This window comes from Thamnophis sirtalis, unplaced genomic scaffold (assembly GCF_051295495.1).
Source record: "Thamnophis sirtalis isolate CommonGarterSnake01/CBP01778 unplaced genomic scaffold, rThaSir2_p1.2 scaffold_7, whole genome shotgun sequence".
Taxonomy (NCBI): Eukaryota; Metazoa; Chordata; class Lepidosauria; order Squamata; family Natricidae; genus Thamnophis; species Thamnophis sirtalis.
Window position 1 is genome coordinate 60,217,951 of NW_028261387.1, and position 21,639 is coordinate 60,239,589.

Below are 21,639 nucleotides of genomic sequence, written 5' to 3' on the forward strand. Positions count from 1 at the left end.
ATTTACTTACATTGGGTGAGTTATTGACTTTGGCCAAATGAAAATAAAAAGGACATTTCCTAGGCTTTTCAATAAATTGTCTGATTCCTCATGGAGAATCAGCAAGTCAAACTTTTGCCTATTCTTTCAAAGTTGGACAGTGATCATATTCTCTAAGTAGAACTCGAGTTCATGATAAAAGTTCACCAGTTTTTTCATATTATCTTTCTGTGTATTTACTGAACTTCCTTCTTCTTAGACAGATCTACTTTACATGCTGCAAGGGAATAAAAGACTCAGTAACTGTTTGCCATTAAAAGCAGCATTATTTTTTTTATAAGAGGCAAGCCACACATTTGTTTTATCCAAAGGTCAATTTAACCACACAGCAAAGAAACAGCCCAGTACTTCAGCATTCTGCACTTCAAAGAAAAATCCCCTTTCACTTGGGACATTTTTGCTCACAGGCAACATAACATAGTCTAAAACTTTTCGTTATTGTAAACATGTGGCAACATTTTACTGGACAGGAGCCATTAGCTACAATATACTTTGCAAGGGATCTGCAGATGAATGTAACTAATCACGAGACAGCTGTAAGTCTGTATCATAGTAAATCATGATTTAACCATTGCTTATTATATAAATGATAGTTGGATGAGTATTCATTAAGCCAATAACCATGATCTAAAGCCACAGTAACTGGATTCACCCAACACAAACTGCATTTTGGAATAGATCAATGGGTGAATCTAGACTTTCTGTCATATTTGATTAATGTTATGTAAATCCAATATTTAGGTAATAAATCCTAAAACGATTATATCAAATGCTAGGCATCTCCAGGAATGGCTAATAAGAAAATTCAATATTTATTGAAAGCAGTTGACAGATTCAACATTAAATGAAGAAGCATAATTGTTGATGAAATTTAGCCATGGGAAAAGAGTAGAATGATGCTTCAAGGGAAGAATAATTTGTTATTCCAGTTTTTATTGCAAAATAGAGTGCATGAAAGGAATCGTCTGTCCCTTTACATCAGTTCTGCAGCAAATTAGTCTATTTCAATGTCAGCATCTTGACTTTGAAAAATATTCATACTCCTATTGGGAAAACATTCTTCTCCTGACAAGAAAACAATACTTTAGCATGAGGTATTTCCTCTGTCATATATGAGATGGACTTGTAATTAGACAGTGTGTACATTCACAACAATCAAGACGAACATAGAAAACAGTCTTCTTGTTTTGCTTCCAAAAGTGAGGAAAAAAGCTTTACACTGCAATAATCTATCCAAACAATAGTTAACATGATTGATCAAGCCAATAGAATATCTGATGTGATGGTGTTAGAGGAGAGATTATAACCTCCAACCAGCTTTAGGAAAGGCTTTCTTGTGCAAAGAATTTATTCAAGGAAATATTACATAGCCATTTTGTTGGATTCCTGGTTCTTTCCTGGTTTCTTCCTCTTTTTAAAAAATACCAGCTGAATCCTTGAGATTGCTTTGAGCTGAAGCATTGGATTGCTTTGAGCATATTTTTAATAACATAAGGAAAAAGGGACAATCTTTTTTGGCCATGCAGTATAAATAAGGATATCGTTTCTGCTGTTATTTTTTCTGTATAAATCATCTGTAAACAGAAGTTCATTTTTTGCTCCAACCAGACCAAGAAGAACAGAGATTGAGCATGCTGTTCATATTTGGTGCTCATTTTTCCAGTCATCTGAAGTTCTTCATGTGGAACCTGAAGAATCTAATAGAATACCACATCGACACAGCCATCTCATTATGGCTTGCCCGGATCATAAAATAAAGCTTAGCAATTCTACATTTGTCTTTTCACTTCTTTTGTAGAAACTTCATTTTATTACCTAAAATAAAACAGGAGATTAAAAGAAAGGTTGATATATTACCATGTGGAAGACAATTACAAATAAAATAAATAGAACAGGTTTGTCTCTCTGAATCAAAATTCACAGTGGCTAATTTTGACTTGTGGAATTTTAAGATTGGATTTTTCACAACAGAAGAATTTGTCTCAGGGAATGATAAAGGGAATACAATATTTTAAAAATATCTCCCAACACACTCAAAATTGAAATACATTTTTGAGGCTCTCCAGATCCCCCTATAAATGAGATGCAGAAAGTACTAAGTAGGTTTTTAGTAGTAACACCTCAATTATACAGTGTTTCTCAATAGAAGAGAAGAGAATATATGAAGTTTTCTACAAAAAAATTGCCTGATTGAATGCAAACGTTTTCAGCTCTTGAAATCTTAAGCTTCTTTAGCACATAACTGTAATGTTCTGTTTTGAGTGATAGTGAGGAAGGGATGATGATTGCAATTTACAATTTACATTTCAATATACCAAAAACAGCCCTTTCAGCCTTGGTCTTAGCATTCTAAATACTGTGCATTCATGCATGTAATTTTTAGAATTAATTGGAGCAAGTTCAGACAAATTACCTACTATACTTAACAACAAACACTGCTGCCTAGATTACAGTGAAATGTGGGGGGGGGGACCCAAGACAGAGATAGAAGGATGGTTGAAGAAATACCAAAGACTTGCAGAAGTACAAGAACAACAGGAAGGAGGGAGTGAAGCTATCCTGATTGAGCCTTCTCAACACTTGTGGTGCTTAGAGAGGAATATGACTGCCTCCGACTTTGACCAGGAGGACTGCTATTAGAAGCTGCTTTAAATACTGTTTGTTTAGGTCCCAGTATTAATTTCTAATGCAATGCTCTACATTTTCACTAGGCAAAAATAGCCATCTACCAGTTCAGGTAACTGACTATGTAACTGTTAACTGAATAACTTAACAGAAGCAGTTAACACAATGGTTCACTGACTTCATATTGCAAAATCAATTTCTTAATTAAGTGCCAAAAAGGGCATTGGGGACCCTAAGATTTTAAAATCAAAGATGAGGTTAATATATTGTGCTAAGCCACAACTAAGATTACAAATGTTGACTTAAAAAGATTTTGGAAACTGAGCAACATGAGTGGTTTATAGATTACCTTGCCACATGAAGCCAATTAAGTGTAATAATCAAGAGAGTAGTGTGGCTTAAAGGTTAAGGTATTGGACTGACATCAGGAAGATCCAGGTTCAAGTCCACCTTCAGCCACAGAAACTCACTGGATGACTTGGGTCACCTCTCTCAACTCAATCTACCACAGAACTTTTGCAAACACAATAGGTAGGCATGCCATGCACTGCCTTGGCCTCCTGAGAAAAAGTAGATTATCTGGGTAAATAATAAATAACATAGCTCAGCATACATGTAAGCTTCAATTAAAATGTAAGAAGCAAAAGTTAAATCGTAAGAGACTCCTCAACTACATCACTAAATTTCTGTTTGGATATTAAGATAAAGATTTTTATGTTAAACAAAGTTAGAAAGTCACACCATAAAAATCATTCTAGCTGTCAGTACCATTTTAGAAATCAAAGTAATATTATCAAGGTCAGAGTGGATCACAAACAACTAGATTAGCCAAGAACAAATCTGAGAATGACTCACCCAGACTACGAAGGATTTTGTTCATTCCACTTGGCTCAGACTCTGGAATGGTCTCCAAGTATTCCAAGGCACGAACTTCAAACAAGCCTTGAAAAAGAGAGCAACATTTCAATAGATGCTTTTGCTATAGAAAGCACCCTTATTTTTTATTTCTATATTTTAAAAGTTGAGCTCTGAAGAAGCAAAAATATATTTAGAAAATCAGAAGGGTATGTAGAGGATGCATGAAACTCACGAGTAGAAAGTCAATTCTCCAGCATCAAAATTAAGTGAAATATGCAATGTATAACTCACTACAGAAATTTGCATATGTGCTGGCACACACACACACACAAGTTATACATTTTGCATGGATTAATGGAGAGATGTACACCACTCCATGTTTGGAGGTGGAGTTTTACAATTATTTCTCAAAGAAAAACAAGGTTGATTTTTTTTCTTCTTTTGCTCAACTATGAAAGCAAATGTTGAAGTCAGGAAAGACCTCACGAAAGACACAATTTCTTAAGGGTTCTTTCTCTCAGATTCTGAAATAGCTGTAAGTCAAGGATAGCAACTTGAAACCTTCCAGATGTTAATCTGTAACTCCCATGCAACAGGGCCAAAAGCTGCTTATTCAGCACCATCTGGAAAGAATTTTAGTTCAGCAATATCTGGATGATCATAGTTCCCACACCTTTCAAAAATGAAGGGAAAGAGTTCCATCTGTTCATTGAACTTGCAATTCTTTTTTCTTGTTCATTAATAAACTAATGAATATATTTAAAGATATATAGATTTAATTTGGAATATGTTTAAATTTTACTCCTTTTTAATGTAACAAAAAGCATATGGCAACACCTGACTAATTAAAAAAAAACTACATAGAGCCAAAGCTAGGTAGCAGTAAGATGGGATAACCCTAGGAAATCCCAGAGTTGTCATCTAGACTAGAAAATGAGGGGGGGGGGAACCCCGAAGGCAATGGCAATCCACTTCCCTCCTATTAGCACAAAAACTGTCAGGCTTGGAAGTCATCTTTATATTGGGCCTCAATCCTGCCACTTATTCAAACACATTATTCTGTTGGAAATTGGGAGGGGATATTGTATGGAGCATGTGAGATATATAGCCAAAATAACAAGGTCATTTTGTTCCTGCACCTGGACTAATGTGGATGGGAGGGAATCTTCCTTCGTGACAGTGGCTGATTGGGCCATGTGATGGACATGTGAGTGCTGGGGCAGGGTCTTGAACTTTCAACTGGATGGGGAAAACCTGGAAGCTTTCAGATTTGGGTTTTCCCAGATGTGCCAACATGGCTTCTTTGAATTTTGAGGAATCGCTAGCCTTGGATTCTTATTTGATGGACGATGTTATTTGGAAGCCTGACAAAAACGACATGAATGTGTTGATGTAATCACCAAGAGTGAAGCTCAAGTTAAGTATGACTTTACCTTCTAGATATTTTTTAAGTTGTGGCAAAGGCTGGAACTTTGAAAACAGACATTTCTAGTGCAACTAGCAGAATCTTTTAAAAGCAAGAGGTATTTGTCCTTATTAAACTATTAAATCATTCTGGTCTTCTATGTCTAATTATAAAAATGCTTTGGTTTATGGCAGCAATAAACATTCAGTTTCCAGGCTAAAAATTTACTAAAATTCAAAACAACGAATGGTTTGAGGACATCAGTATCTTCAACTTCCCAGCAGAAAAGTAGTAGATACCTGTAGAGACAACGTCATCCTGAATTGGTACTATTTTTGTTCTACACCAACAACTCACCTTTTACCCCACTTTTCCGTAGCTCTCGGTCCTGGATGAAACCAGCAAACATTTGTGTCTCCATGAAGATATCTAGGAAATTACGCACACTACGGGACGTATGGGACTTCCGGAAGGGTTCCCGCTGAAATACTCTTTCTCCTTTCTCAGTGACATGCATGTGCAAAGAATAGTGCCCCACGATTTCCACAAAAAAGCGCACAAAAGCCTCTGATAATAGAGAATCCAGTGTCACATCACCTACAGAAAGAAATGCCACATTACACAGCTAATCCAGGAAGTAATGTAATGAAGAAGAAGCTATAAGTGTGCAAGGTCATTTATTTTTTCAAATTGAAGATGTAAGTATATATTTAAAAGTTACAGTGTTTGGGAGGGGGGAGACAAACATTAGCTGGACTTCATTCTTTTTGTTTTCCACCCCAACGTGGATTCACTCAGAGCAGAAACACATCTATTCATCTAAGCAAGGTTAAAGGCAGAATTATTTTTCAATCAATGTCACCTTGTGTGTAGCAGCGTTCCTGAAACAAGATTTCATTCCTTTCTTCTAAGATCTGTACAAGTGCAGCCTGAAGCTTGTGAGGTAGAATTTCATCCTCATCTGAAATCTTTGAAATAAAATAGTGGAGGAGACAGAGCAAAGATAATGGGGTGAACATGGTGTCCTCAGAACTAAACAAAATGCTGTATTAAGCATCAGTACCTACAACTCTATGAAATGTCTTCAGTGTCAGTGTAGATGCATGATTAGGCCACATATTATAAACTGCAAACAAAATTAGCCACATATAAATTGATTTGCAACAGGGTCTATAATATAAATTGCCAGTATAAAAATGTGGAAGTTTACAACATAATACTTTCTGTATTAGAAATTGCAAGCACCGATGCTAAAATTAACAAAGGGTTCAGACCATCAGCTAAAACAACGCAACTCAACATCTTTTTAACTTCTGCTTTGTAGAATAAGACAATGAGCAATTAGTCAGTACTTGCTTGTCTTGCAAAAGCAGCACTTTGGTCAACAGCAGACAATGGTCACACGCAAGTACATCATCATGACAGATTATTTTAAAGAACAAAAAACTGAAAGTAAACAAAAAACCACATGTGTCTAGACAATGAAGGGAAGTAGAGGAGAAGAAGTCTATTAGAGGTTCTCCTAAGTGCCATCCTCCATGATATACAGCATGTTGGATTTGGCCTTCTGTATGATATGATTATTTCTTGATTCTAGATGAATCAAGTCACAGAAAGTAAGGATGAACCTTCCTTTCTGTGCCCAAAGTCCAGTTGCCTTTTGAAAAGGCACCTTTGGGATGAACCTTGTTATTTATTGGTGGCACATTGCAGCATATTGGAGTTGATAACAGTATAATGTGAGTGGAAAAGCTTACATAAATTTACACTTGTGTTATGATTCTAATTTAGCTCTTCTATTGCTATATAAGTTAAAATAAAAATATTAAAACTAAGCCTGGCATTTATCATAATGACATGTTCACACAGTTAACTGTTGTGGGAATGAGTTTATACACTGCCACCCATCCCTACCACCAGTAGCAGAAACCTAGAAGATCTGCATGGTGGTTTTACATCAATCAAAACAAGATGTACTGTAATTGTTCTCAACTGTATTCTAAACTATCCATATTTAAAAATAAACCACAGTTCAGGACATAACCTAGCCAGTTTGCTTTAGTTAAACTTTTCTTGTAATTCAAACTGCAATGTAGAAATAATGATAAAATGTAAAGACTTCTTTGGAGCTGAGCTCCCGACGACTATCGGGGCACATCTATACAGTTTTCTTGACAACAGATTTGTCATTTCCTTCTTCTGGGATTCCCTTCCCTCCCTAATTTTCCAGTCTAACTTAACAGCTCTAGCAGTTTCTCATCCAAATATTAACCAGGACAAATCATTCTTAGCTTTTTGGGGTTGAGCCAAATACTGTCAATGCAGCTTGATACTGTTATTTCCCTTGGCAAAGCAAAGACTAGTAGGACCTATTATTTTATTCACCTTTTGCAGAAATTTATCGGCACACAGATCAACGATCAGTACCTAAGAAAAGGAAGAGTCATACAATTAATGCAAATCTTTAGTTGCTTCAAGCATCCCCTTGCTCCCTTTTCAATTGCATGAAATGTTCAGAGCTGACCACAGGGCTTCTCTTTTGTATTACATTTCTGCAGTTCTCATTAACTATTAACAATTTGGAATGCAACAAGTTTACTATTTCATAGCATTAATTTAAATTCAGTCCCTCTGAAGAAATAAGGGAAAGCTCTTACAGCCTTAATAACTGGCCATATAAAGCTACCTGAACCCTCAACAGAGAAAGCAAGTGTTTCAAAATTCTGCTTTAATTAGTTATGGGGATAGCCTTTAGACAATTACCAGCCTCACATTTAAAAAGGCAAAACAGCACATTATCAATGTGTGTCTTTGGCCTCAAAGATGAATTACTATGTTTTTAAAAGTAAGTTATACAGTCATTACCATAGCCTTTAGCAGCTGTACAGCATAGTAAGAATGCTCTGCATTCTGATTTCACTGATCTCACCTCTTCTATAGGCAGGTCCTGGAGATGTGTTAAGGAGCAGGAGAGGATGCCAATGAGGAAAGGAGTAGGTGAACAAACAATATCTATCATGGAGGCTGGCAGGACAGGGATGTAAGTGTGTTGCCAGGTAAATGGGTAGAGGGTTGCAACCACAGCATGGCCACATTTGGACAAGGTACTAGATGGAAAGAACATGAAATGAAAATTGTATCAGTAAACAAAATATCAGTGTCTGAACCCCTCAAGAGATGGTTATATGAAGAAGCTAAAAAGTAATGTATGAAGTGGTTCTACATAAGAAAAAGGAACAGAAATGGCTCATTTAAAACAAGAGAAGTGCAAAATTGAATGCTGTCCCACATTAAAGATGTTTTGTTTTTTTAAAATTTATTTATATGCCGCCCTTTTCCCTGGGGGGACTGTTTTGAATGATACAAGGCAGCATACCCAAGAGAAGGCCTAGAATTCTCCTAATCATGCTAGTGCGCCGAAGGCAAACTATTTTAAACAGAAGAGCAGTCACATAGGTGTCACCAACATTAGGAAATATAACAGTTCCTGGAAGGCAGTTCTATGTATTTCTTCCAAAGGCGAAGTCTATACCAGATTTCCAGAACAGCATTTAATTCTGGTTCCATGTGCATTAAATATTCTATCCAAATACATGTTAGGGTAGATTGACATATTTTTTCCTCTTGAAAAAAATATTCTTTGTACACTCTCCCCACTCAAATGAAATGTGTTACCCTGTTTTTGGGCTAAAGATTGTTTTCCTGTCCATTTTTGTCCAGCCTACATACACATTGCATAACAAAAACCACAAGTTTTTAGTAGCATGAAGGAGTCACCTTAGATTGTCAGCAACAAAGATCACCCTTCTTTCTAGCAGAAGAGAAGCACAAACTTGGATCAAATTAGAGACACTGAGGCACTTTAAGAGACATTCAAAATCTATGTGTTCTAATCGGGAATCCTGTGGGCGGCAAAGCTCAATCACCTAAAAGCAAAGAAATGAAAAAGAACCATGGATGAGAAATGCATTATTTTATTGTACTTGCTTTGGTGGATGGCTAGAAGAGATACACAAACCAGACAAATAGAACCCACTGTAAAGATTGAAAGCCTTCAGATTGCTTCATTCCCTTCTATGGGAACAGAAGTAATGGAATTAATTACTTCTACTGGATGATGAAATAAGCCTATCAGATCACCACAACTACAGGGGCCTTCATTATATGAAAATTATGTCTCATCTTTTACCTCATTGCCAGCTCCAGGCAGGAAGCTCTTCACAGTGATGGTACGCCCAGGAGCAGGGAATGGTGCTTCCATAACACTGCGCATGAATGGGTGAACTAGGGCAGGGGACATCTCACGCCTCTTCTCCACTTCATCTAATATCTGCATAAAAAGAATTTTCTGTTACCTGTCTGATTCCTTTTAAGACACTGGAAAGAGGACTGAAATAATATTTTATATCTTTCATGTATATCAGGTTATGTGCACGCAAATGTGCATGTGCGCCTTCAAGTCAGTGCAGGTTGAACTTTTTTGAAAATGGCTAGCCCAGTGATGGCTAATCTTTTTGTCGTCACATGCTGAAAACACATGTACGCGTGCCCGCACCTGCACCCATAATGCAATGTGCATGTGACCACCTCCCTGTGCCCCACCCCCTGCGCATGCATAAGTGATCCTCCCCTACTTCCCCCGCTTCTGCGCATGTACACATGACCCCCCTGCTCTCCCCCCTTCCCCCATGCATGCATGCACGACCCCCCCCCTGCACCATTTTGGGCCTAGTAGGCCTCCCTCCAGCCTCCCTGCAGCAAAAACGGGTTCTGGATGCATGCATGCATGACCCCTGCCCAAGCATGTGTGTGACCCCCTCCTTCCCCTGCATGCATGTGTACACACACACACATCCTGCACATGGACTCTGTTCCCATCCTGCTCCCGGGGCAAATTACTTGCAAGAACATTGGATCCTCTAGAGAAATGGTTGCCATGCCTTTTCAATGCAACCAGTTTTGTACTAAAAAGAAGTGTAATTCCCATAGATATTTGCTATTGCAAAGCAAGCAGCAATTTGAATGCAAAGTTCCTCACCTTAGAAAAAAGGTTGAAGCAGCCTAGACGGCTAACCATGCAGTAGACCTCAGGTAGCCGCTTTCCTTTTCCTTCTGGCTAAAAAGCAATAGAAAGAAAGAGTTACTCAAGTCTCCCAGTGTGACTTTCCCTATTTTCTTTTTTCTACTTGACACACTAGTCTCATTAACTGCTTGAGTGACCCTTTGCTATTTATGTCTTTTCATCTAAATTTGGCTCATTTATCTATGGCACCAGAGCACATTGCAAATTATCTATTAATAAGATGGCTAACAAATGATTACTGTTTACCAGCTCCTGCACAACGGAGATAAATACAAATTGCTGAACATTTCTATTTGTTTTATTATCATCCATAGCAAGAAAGCATCTGGATCCAGATTCCTTCAGGTACAACTCCAACAGATAGTAAAGACTGCAGAAAGAATAATTACAACCAGCCTGCCTTCCATAGAAGACCTGTCTATTGTGTGGGATCAGAAGGAGGGCTGAGAAGATATTTGCAAGACCCCTCACATCCTGGACTTAAACTGTTTCAACTCTTCCTCTCAGGATGGCACTACATTGTGGGTCAAAACAACTAGACTCAAGGACAGTGTTAACCCTCGCGACAGCAAACTGCTGAACTTCTAATTCTCACTATTCTATCTAATGTATATGTATATTTACCCATGTAGTACGGCTGTAGTATTATCACTTATCCTTCTTATTAGTTTCTTTACTCCACCCTTTCATTAGTATTGTTACTGTGATGATTATTAGTCTGTTGTTTGCATGTACACCGAGAGCTTCTGCACCTGAGACAAATTACTTGCGTGTCTAATCACTCTTGAACAATAACATTTTCTGCTCTGTTCTCTTTTTTAAAAATAATAATACAAAAGTCCCAATATCAACTAAGCATATGGAGGCTTTATAATGTATGTTTCACTAATATAATCAGTCCTTAGACTAGCACCTTCCATAGATGCTTGACTTTCTCTGATATGTAAGCTTCTGCATTACAGGTTTTCAAAGTGCATTTTCCTTAATATAAGCTCTTCTTTAAATAAAAGCTATCACCGGTTGCATTCAGTTTCCATTAGAGTGTTTTTTTCTTCTGATTCCTTTTAGAAATTTTTGACTGTGGAAAAGACAAATGTTGGCAGATTTTGATGTTGCTCCACTGCAAAATGTTGGGACAGCGGGATACCTACATTCATTCCCAAGGCAAGACTTGACATGTTTATCTACCAAGCAAGTCAAATATTGATGTTTAATTGGGTTAAAGGTATCATACCAGTTGTTTTGAGAAAAACTCCTTTTGTAATTTTATTAATGGTGGGTTGTTTTTTTATTGCGGATGGTGTTCAAGGGATGCTCCAGTAGTTTTGGGATTATACCCAAGGCACCTACCTATTACTATTGGTACTACCTTTGCTTGCTTTTGCCATCGTCATTCTATTTCTATTTGCAGGTCTTTGTATCTTGTTATCTTTTCCAGATCTTTCTCTTCTATTCTGCTATCTCCAGGTATGGTCACATCCACCATCAGACTCTCTTGTCTTTCTTATGGACAATGTTATGTGGCAGGTGCCTGTCTGTTTTAATTCTTAAGTCCCAAAGCACTTTAGCTTCCTCATGTTCTATTATTATATTCTTTGTCTATTTTATGGTCCCACCAATTCTGCTTCTGTGAATACTTTATTTTGTATTATAAATCTGCTAGCCTCTGTTTTGTTATTTCTGATTCTGGATGTTTTTTCAGAACTGGTGCATTAGCTATTCTTGTTGGACTTGATGTGTAATAACAGATCATTATTTCTTATATTCTACAAATATATCTCTGTATATTTGCAATGGGTAAACACCTTTTCTTCCAGTAGGTCTGCAACCGATGGCCCTGATTACTCAGCCAACAGTCCTGAGTCCTATTTTTCACCTGATGTCCAGCAGTGGTGGGATTCCAGTGGTGGTTTTGTGGGCATGGCTTGGTGGGCATGGCAGAGGAAGGATACTGTAAAACCTCCATTCCCTCCCCACTCCAGGGGAAGGATACTGCAAAATCCCCATTTCCTCCCGATCAGCTGGGACTCCAGAGGCAGAGAATAGATGGGGGGCAGGGCCAGTCAGAGGTGGTATTTACCAGTTCTCCGAACTACTCAAAATTTCCGCTACCGGTTCTCCAGAATTGGTCAAAACCTGCTGAATACCACCTCTGCTGTGTATCTATGTATGTCTCTGCTAAATGTGTTGAATGTGTTCCCCTCAGCTGAGTTTGCTATTCTACTAAAATAATGTTGAATGCTATTATTAGTGAAATAATATGTGTTTCTGTAATTTACATCTCACCATATTATGGAAGAGACATTCTTCATCCGGCTCTCCTGATGAGACATATCCAGTATGGTTGAACCTCTGGCATAGCTCTCATAATCCTCAGAGCACACAAACCACACAAACTGTCATGTCAAGGTAGTGCCTCACTGGGAAGGGATGTGTGTCAATATTATTATTCTTATTAATATAGGGGATTACTCACCAAGAGCCTTTTGCAATATCCAAACCAACGGCTGCCATCCTCACCAGTTAGCACAAAGGAAAAGGTTTCACTGAACAACACACATATAAACTGATTGTTAGTTTTATTAAGGAAACAAGTGCAAAAGCTATTATATCACAAAACGTATTTCTCCAATCAACCTCTATATATAGTTTTTTTTTCAGAGCTCCAGAAAGTTTACAAGAGATATGTTATCCCAAGTTCTCCACCCTGCCACAAATAACCATAATTGGCAGCTTAGAAATGTTCACTTCACCACAGTGTAAGTATGATGAGAATGCTAGGGCCAGCAACATCTAGGCCATTGTGGCACTGTATTAGAAGGCAGAAAATAACAAGCACACAAGAAGATGGATTTTATTTTATTTTAAATGGCATAATATCTTATGTTGTTTAGCTACCCTACAACTGAATAAGAGAGAAAGGTAATATTCCTTATTGAAAGAGAGAGAGTGGGGCAGATTCAGTACCAATTTCTTTTACCATGTCTCATGTTCTTGACTTTGCTTTTATTGAAACAATAAATACATTTCAATAAAACAATTGTAATTCAAACAAAACAAAATAAAGCAAATTGGGACAATCATAGTATCAAGGAGAAAGAGAAGAGAAAGAAAGAGGAAGGAAGGAAGGAAGGGAGAGAAAGAAAGAAAGAAAAATAAAGAGACAGAGAGAAAGAAAGAAAGAGAAAGAAAGAGAGAGAAAGAAAGAAAGAAAGAAAGAAAGAAAGAAAGAAAGAAAGAAAGAAAGAAAGAAAGAAAGAAAAAGAGGGAGAAAAGGAAGAAACTCAGACATTTTGGAAATTCATATTTAAGGCTGTGGTTTAAACATTTTGATGAAAACATCAGGAAAGTTTTTGTTAATGTAGCGAAGTAATGGAGACCAGATTAAAATTAAATTGTGCTTAATACTGCAATAGTTTCTAAATTTTGTAAAGTATGGTCACTAAACCAACAATATGATTAATCACCAAAAAATGGTAAGTGATTCTCCTATATGCCTCAAAACTCTGACCAAAGTGAGTAAGGCATTAGGCATCACCACTTACCTCTTTGTTTCTAAGGTTGGACACCAATCTTTAGGATCAGGGAAACAAAATCTGGGAATGACCTTTAGTCTTTCTTCAGTGTCCTTAGATTGACGAAAAGGATGGTCAGACTGCAAATAGAAAAAAAAATTGCCAGGCTGTCAAACAAATAAAAACCAGGCTAATATTTTCCTCTGTGCAGATTGACCTAAATTAGATGCAGAGACAGTGACTGTGTTTCAACGGTATCTGGAAGCTGAGGGAAGCAATTTATCCAAGACACCCACCAAGTTTTTAAATTAAACATATGATTTAGATAATAAAAATGGAATGCTGCCATCTGCTAGACAAACCATCTGCCTGTAGAATTTATTTTGAAAAAGGTTTCTGTGCATCACACAGGCCCTACATGCATTTGGGGGGGGGGGAATAGCAGCTGTTACAATTCAGTTTGGAAATTTGTCTGATGTGCCAGATCTACTGAGACTATCATTTTATGAATGGGCAACCACCTGAAGCAATCATTTTGTGAATCTATTCCAAATATAACTATCAATACATTCTGATTCTTGAACGATATAAAGCCTCGACTTTTTTTTTTTTTTTTTTCCTCCTGACTATTCATTCTAGTTCAATGATTCTCAGTCAGTCATCCAGGTCATGGTTGTCTCAAATATATTTTTTTCATCTGTCCTTGGCTGGGATGGTGGGGGTAGGGGAATGGAAGGATCTCCTGTTAGAACTAATCCTTTCATTCCTTCCACCAGCATCATCACCACCACCCTTCAGACAGAACTAATGAAGCTTCTTGAATGAGAAGAGAAATGATTTTTTCTTCCCCAAGGGTTGAAAAAACCCTTTTGAAAAAAGCACCTTTGACACTACTTTTCAATATGTGTGTGTGTTTTTTAAAGCAGACCTTTCTAAAGAGTAACAAGTTTCAGATAGTTCTTAGTTTTACAGCATTATTCCTTTGGACGTTTTCCTTCACTACATGGTCTTTTCAAGCAAGTGATTGGCAGACTATTTGGAAACATAATTATTTTGGGAGCTGGTTGAAGTCTGTAATAATGGTGCTCATGTTATATAATCACTGCCCCATAATTACTAAAGTAAAGTTCCTTGCTAGATCCCGGTCTGAAAGACCCTTCTGTGAAAATCTTGTTAACAAACTACAAAGCATTTCCTAGGCAGAAGACAAATGGGCTGGCAAAACGCCATCCTGCATTTTGTCAACAGTGACATAAAGAATACAGCAACCATGTGATCTTGTGAATCATTGCTCACTACATTTCTGAGCCAGTTCTGTTTTGGTATCAATAGCCATTTGTATTAAATCAGCATAATTTTGGAATTACTCTTGTTCATTTGTTTTTCATTCCTCATCTGAGTCTACTACTAGCCACACAGCACAAGAAACGAGTGTATGTCCGTCCCCCCCCAAAAAACCAAGGTGCAAACCATTTTGCAGTCTACCAGAATCTGCAGAGGGAATGAGCCCTTCCCCCTCCCACACTAACCACATTGGTGTCACATGTATATTTGATGGCTGCTTTTTTTCAAAAGAAATGATGGTTGGAGAAGAGGAAACAGATACAGGAAATTCTACCCTCGACCCATTGTTCCTTTTTCCCAAATAATTCCTTCCTCAAACTTCTTCCCCCAATTCACTGGATTCCAAATATATATCCAAGGATGCAAATGTGCATGTAGAAGGTTTAAATCTAAAGACCTTGGATTGTTATCAGATTTTAGAATGATGCCTTCAGAAATTGTTACCAAATTATAATTCAGAAAGTAATAGAAGACAGAAATAATGACTTGTATCATCAGAGAATTATCAAGTTAACTCTATGGGTTCAGATAATTTTAAATGTAAATGAAGGGTTCTGTCTTGTTTCCCTCCTCTTCCACACCTCCCACACCCCCACTAACCATTACTCTTTGGAACCTAGCTGCTAGCATCCTATTCAAAGGACAAATTCACCACTTAGGCTCAAAAAAAACTGTGCACCTCCGCAGTTCACTGTAAGCCCCGTAAAATTATTCTATGAAATCATACTCTTTTGCATGAGGCTGAGATCATACAGAGCAGATGGTGAAAACATGCAATGAAATATGGTTAATGCATAAGACAGTATGTCACTTTTCTGGTGATTGTAGCAGAGATAATACTGCTGTGGACAAAAACCCAACCACTCTATAAACATTCTACCTCACCTAAACCTGTGTTTCCCAGCTTCCAGATGTGCAGATTTCACTTCCCACAGTTCCCAGCAAGTCATGGTAATTGAAATCTACAGATCTGGAAGTTGGCCAGGTTGGGAAACACTGATCTATACTTATACACAGTCAAGGCAGACAGAGCACTAATTTACTTATTTCTTAAGAGTCTGAATTGAGAAAAACTGAGGGACCTCTCATTGGGAATCCATGAGCAGCTAAATCCATAACATATTCTCCTGCAACATGGCATTTTGAGCATCCAGAAACAGAGTCTGAATCAGTGAAAGTACAGCTCAGCAAAGGCACAGTGCTCATCTTGGGTTTGCTTTGTCAGTACTTGGGTTCAATGTTAACAGGAGTGAAGGTTCCATTCCACTTAGCCAACCAAAAGCACCTGCATTTAATTTTGTGGAGCATGGATAGAAGTAAACAGACACCAACCTTACATGGAAACTGTTGTATAACCTGTGGGGTATATGTTGCCTCTGATGGCTTCTTCTGCAGAGATACCACAACGAACAACTCAAAGAGCTGCTGCTCCTGGAACTCAATGAGATCTCGTTCCAATGTCTGGTAGTGTGGGTTCCGTTTGGACTGAGCCTGGACCTGCAGAAGGCGCTTATGGCGACCTAGAGGGGGAGAAAAGCAGTTCTTCAATTGCCCAATCTTGCATCTTGGGATGAAGAAATAGCTTCCATTCATTGTGGGGGGAGGGGCTGCAAAAATGGCTCTGCAGTTTCCCTATGGCTCAACAGCAGGTCAGTTTTTAGAGCTGCGTCCACATCATAACTAAAAGTAATAGCTATGTTGCTGGAATGACAGTATTCCCATAAGCAAAATAAAATGTGGGTAGAAATAACACCTTAACCGTCCAATAAAAAAACATACAAATAAACTCCAGCTAAATTAACAAGCCATAAAGCCTAACTTCCAAACGGGCCTCTTGATGTCTATCATGGTAAACTAACAGAAAGCCATTCATTCTAAATGCACATAATGCTTGAAGAAGCACTGCGAAAGTTATGAAAATTGCAGTGGTGCAGACTATGTGGACACCAAATAAATAGCCACATGTCAATTGTCTCCCTCTCTCTAGAGAAAATGCTGATCTGACCACCTTCATGAAACTCTTGAAGGAAGGAAGTGACGGTTTTGCTTGGCACTATGCCTTTATTATTACCAGGGAATTGCTGTGTTAAGCTATATGCAAAGCTTAATTCTGACAATTTCCAGGCATGGTGAACAGGAAATGCTGGTGTGTCCAGGGCCATTGGTGCCAATTAGGACAGATGAGTCACGATGCAGAGCCAGTTTGGAGCCTGCTGCTCTAGTTGTTCTTCCTCCAGTGTTTACATGCAAGGGCCGAGCGTTATATATAATTTCACTCCAGTTACTCCTTTTTCCCAGCGAAGGGCGTTTCATAATATTGAAAGAGACAGACAGAGACATGACTGGGCTTCTTTAGCTTCAGTGAAAGAAAAAAAAAGTTCTCAAGAGGCAACCCTGGAAAGGATCAAAAGGGAAAACGCTTGACCCGGAAGCAGATGATTATTATGTGCCAGGTTGTTTTCAATTCATTATTATTATGTTTATGCCATTATAAAATAAAGAGGGCCTCTAATTACAGCCCAATGAAACAGCATGGTTCTTGCCAGGTAATCCTTTCCTTCCTGGGCAGTTTATTTTCGTTTACCTTAACAAAAGACACAACTATCCTAAGAACTTGTTGCCTATCCATTTTTTACATGCTTTCTCTTTTACATGCTAGGTCCAAATCTGCACTCGAGAATCTCTTCTCTTAGGGAACTGAAGAATGGCTTTAAAATGTTTCCCATCAAATTTCCTTGGTTATCTCATAAATCTTTGTATCTTACAATTTTATCTAAACCTAATACATTAGGGTATATTAGTGCCTCCATGGTTGACAGCCAGACTGGTATTTTACTGTAATGATTCTTCTTCTCTAATTTGGTGTCTCTGAAAATAGGCATGTATTTTATTTTTTCCCCCTCCCAAACAAATGTGTGCCATCCTAATTGTAAATCATACCCCTCTATTATCAACATCCTTTTATTTGTTAGGTTTATCCAATCTTTTATCCATGTTGATGCTGCCGCTTAATAATATAACTCCCGGTCTGGCAGTCCAAAACCACCTTTGGTTGTACTATCTTGTAATAATTTTAGTTTTATTTGTTATTTTTTTCCCTAGCCAAATAAATTTTGTTGTTACTTTGTTTAATTCTTCAAAAAAATTCTTTCCTAATTTTAAAAACTTTCCCATCAAAGAAGATCTCTTAGCATTTTATTGTTTTTTAGTACAGTTTAATTATTTATTTAATAGATTTATACTCTGCCAATGTTGTACATAATCTTAAGGCAGTCTATTTAATACTCCTTCATCCTATTTTTCCACAACGATGTTATGAGGTAAATTGGGTTGAAAGATAGTGACTGGCCCAAGGCCACCAGGAAGTTTGCAGAACCAGGATCCACTGCTCCTAGTCCAAATCCTTCATTATTACACTTCATATGCCCTTCAGGGGTTAAAATGTGTTCTAAATGAAAATACTACTAAATTACTACAATTACTACTACTGCTATTAGATATATGCAAAGCAACCATAATCCTTTGCTATTGACATACATAAATAATAATTTGCTGTTACATTACAGCTAAAAATTAAGAATGATAAACAGGCTATCTTTCAAGAAAGCCTTTCTCCTGACTGATTTCCTTCTCAAAGCAACTGTCATTAAATTCCTGAGGGACCCCAGAAGATCATAGCTTTAAAGTGATTAAAAGTGCCGTGGTGGCACAGTGGTTAGAATGCAGTACTGCAAGCTACTTCTGCTGACTGCCAGCTGCTTGCAATTTGGCAGTTCGAAACACCAGTCTCAAGGTTTACTCAGCCTTCCATACTTCCTTCCATCCTTCTGAGGTGGGTAAAATGAGGACCCAGATTGTTGGGGGCAATATGCTGACTCTGTAAACTGCTCAGAGAGGGCTGTAAAGCACTGTGAAGTGGTATATAAGTCTAAGTGATATTGCTATTATCCTGAGTTCTAAACCCATCTATTCCTCCTCTAAATCATCCCAGTTCTTAATGGATTTCTAAAATGTAGGCTTACACGCCTTTAAATGATCATAATGCATCCATTCTGTCCAGCAAATAGTAACCATTCCAATTCTTCAAATAGATCTCTGTCCCAAAGTACTTCATTGACTTGGTAGAATTTTCATAGAACATAGACATTCTCAACAGTTATCTGCAAGGTATAATTATGTCACTTGACCTGTCTTAGGCTCAGTGATTCACTCACTCACTTTTTGGCAGATTCTCTGGTTCACTCTCATATCCACTGGTTTCACCTGAAATGACAAAAAGTTTCCCTCATATTTTGCCAACTGGGTAGAACTGGAAATGTTGGAAGCAATCTGACAGAGCAACAATCAATTACGTTCCTATGCCTCTGAAATTTGGGAACAACTGTACGAAATAGTAAAGCCATCTATTCAAAAGCATACCTACATAGGTGTCAGGTGTTAAATAAAGCAAGTCAAGCTCATTATACAATTCTGTGCGGCAACTTCTCCATTATGCAATGCAAAGGACTGAGGGAAGATGCATCACCATCAATTGTTTAACATTACTAGGCAAGTAGGCATCATTGATTTGCAAAATGTAGATTACACAAACAGCCGTTGGCTCTAGTTTATATTTCAGCACATGTGAAAGAAGAAAGTCATCTAAAACAGGAAGGACTATTGATAAGATATATACACCCACACAAAATACTACAATCTTGCTCTTCTCGTTTTAGCAACAAAAATTCTATACCGTCCTAAAGGGGGCAACAGGATAAAAAAGAGAAATCACAGATCACAATATTTCTCAAGGGAATTCTCAGAATTAACTTAATTAAATCCAGGTTACTGAAAGGTTTTGTTCCAATAGGACTGGTCCGCCCCACCCATGCCAGCAAAGGAGGAATGCTGAGGCCAGGGTTTTTCAGCTGGCAGGATCCAGAAAAAGAAATTTATCTGCTGTCACTCTTGCCCTTTGGAACCTCTTTTTCCCCTGTAGTGAGGTTGGCTCCAACCCTCCTGACCTTCTGCAAAAATTTAAGACCTGGCTCTGCCAGTTGGCTTGGGGCTCCAGTGGGAGAACATCATAGTGGAGGTGGTTGATTGATTAACATGAATTCCACTTCCCCCCCCACCCTCAGCCCTTCCCATCTTTCAGTTAGGGTAGAATTTTTATATTTTCATAGTATTTTATTCTGTATAGGTTTTATATTCTGTATAGGTTTTATATAGTTTTATTTTTTTAATATTGTAAGACACCCAGAGTTATCCTGTGGTAAGATGGATGGCCAAAAAATAAATAACAAAATGGTAAATAATAAAATAAAATAAAATAAAATAATAAAATTAAGTAAAATAACTAAAATAAAATAAAAATAAACAAATAAATAAATAATTGACCAGCAAAACTGCATTTAGTCCAGAATTTATACCTCTGGCTGGAGAAAGTTCTTTTCCAGTTTGTACCACCAACTTCACACGTTTCTTTCCTCGTCTGGAATCAAAGATCTCTTGTATCTTCAACACAAGCTGAAACCCAATAAGAAAGAAATCATCAAGAGGAATGATAAATTTCAGAAAAAGAAAAACTGCATTTTTATACACGGGCTAGTATTAGAAATAGCACTCAGACTTATATACTGCTTGATAGTGCTTTATAGCCCTCTTTAAGCGGTTTACAGAGTCAGTTTATTGCCCCCAACAATTTGGGACCTCATTTTACCCACCTCGGAAGGATGGAAGGCTGAGTCAACCTTGAGCCTGGTGGGATTTGAACTGCCAAATTGCAAGCAGCTGGCAGGCAGCAGAAGTAGCCTGCAGTACTGCACTCTAACCACTGTGCTACCATGGTTACACTACAGAATTTAGCAGAGCTATAATAAAACTGACAGAAACACAAAACAGAAAAGATTACTGTCATCTGCATAGTGCTAGTAATGTAGAATTATCTTTATTCTGAATACAAAAAATATTCTAATCCATGATGAAAGCTAAATTGAACAAAACCTGGATGCAAATAGGTTTACTGTGGTGAATACAGTGTCTCCAAGCATTACAGGGTTTTGGTTTGGTTTTTTTTGGGGTGTGTGTGCTTTTTTCAACTAAAGACGCCATTGTGCTCTACATCATTTTCTTGCAAACATTATGAAAGTTATTTTCCACTAGTTTTTCTCCCAAGATTTTTATTGTGTGTTAATATATTTTTATTGTTTTATATCACAAATTCCATTTCTATATTGAACTGTGTGTTTTCTAGGTGTCCAACATGTTAAAATATAAACATCATCATGATCATTATAATCCTGTACATATAGACATATATGCAATAATATCAATCATTATTGAACAGTATACTACCTTCAATTATAGTATCAATTATATAACCATCAAAATATTTACTAATCATTTTTTTTCTCATGTAGTCCATATTTCACATAAATCCACTCATCTAACCTCTGTGATTTTTGTTAACTTCTTATCTAGATAAGAGGCTAGAACTGCCAGGCATTCTCCCATTTCCCAACCAGGACCAATCCTGCTTAGCTTCTGTGATCAGCCAAAATTAGCTAGGTACTGCCATTTGCCCAGAGAAAAGGTAAAAAAACAAACTGTTAAAGCATAATTGTATAATTCTTAAGTCCACATTTTCTTGGATAGTTGGTTTCTACCATTTCCAGAGAAACAGCCACATATTCAACTGTGGTAGTGGTAGCTGCCCAACCCATCAAGCATCATGTGGTGTCAAGTGTCTCAGGCCATAGGCAGAAGAAAGAAAGATCTTCGCCACAGCA

At 37.6% G+C, this 21,639-nt stretch overlaps 1 protein-coding gene across 1 annotated transcript in view; it reads right to left on the minus strand.

Annotated features, from left to right (window-relative positions):
• Positions 1-955: 955 nt before the first annotated feature.
• DENND2C (DENN domain containing 2C) overlaps positions 956-21,639 on the minus strand; it is a 60,506-nt gene continuing 39,822 nt past the window's right edge. Inside the window, exons 6-19 of the mRNA XM_014054067.2 lie at positions 20,281-20,377; positions 19,088-19,132; positions 16,202-16,389; positions 13,556-13,665; positions 12,487-12,556; positions 9,966-10,043; positions 9,117-9,257; positions 8,705-8,853; positions 7,857-8,034; positions 7,313-7,354; positions 5,790-5,895; positions 5,285-5,524; positions 3,520-3,606; positions 956-1,854 (exon numbers count right to left, since the gene is read on the minus strand). Of these exons, the coding sequence (XP_013909542.2) occupies positions 1,823-1,854; positions 3,520-3,606; positions 5,285-5,524; positions 5,790-5,895; positions 7,313-7,354; positions 7,857-8,034; positions 8,705-8,853; positions 9,117-9,257; positions 9,966-10,043; positions 12,487-12,556; positions 13,556-13,665; positions 16,202-16,389; positions 19,088-19,132; positions 20,281-20,377 (1,563 nt within the window). The 3' untranslated portion in view covers positions 956-1,822. The remainder of the gene's footprint in view (positions 1,855-3,519; positions 3,607-5,284; positions 5,525-5,789; positions 5,896-7,312; positions 7,355-7,856; positions 8,035-8,704; positions 8,854-9,116; positions 9,258-9,965; positions 10,044-12,486; positions 12,557-13,555; positions 13,666-16,201; positions 16,390-19,087; positions 19,133-20,280; positions 20,378-21,639) is intronic.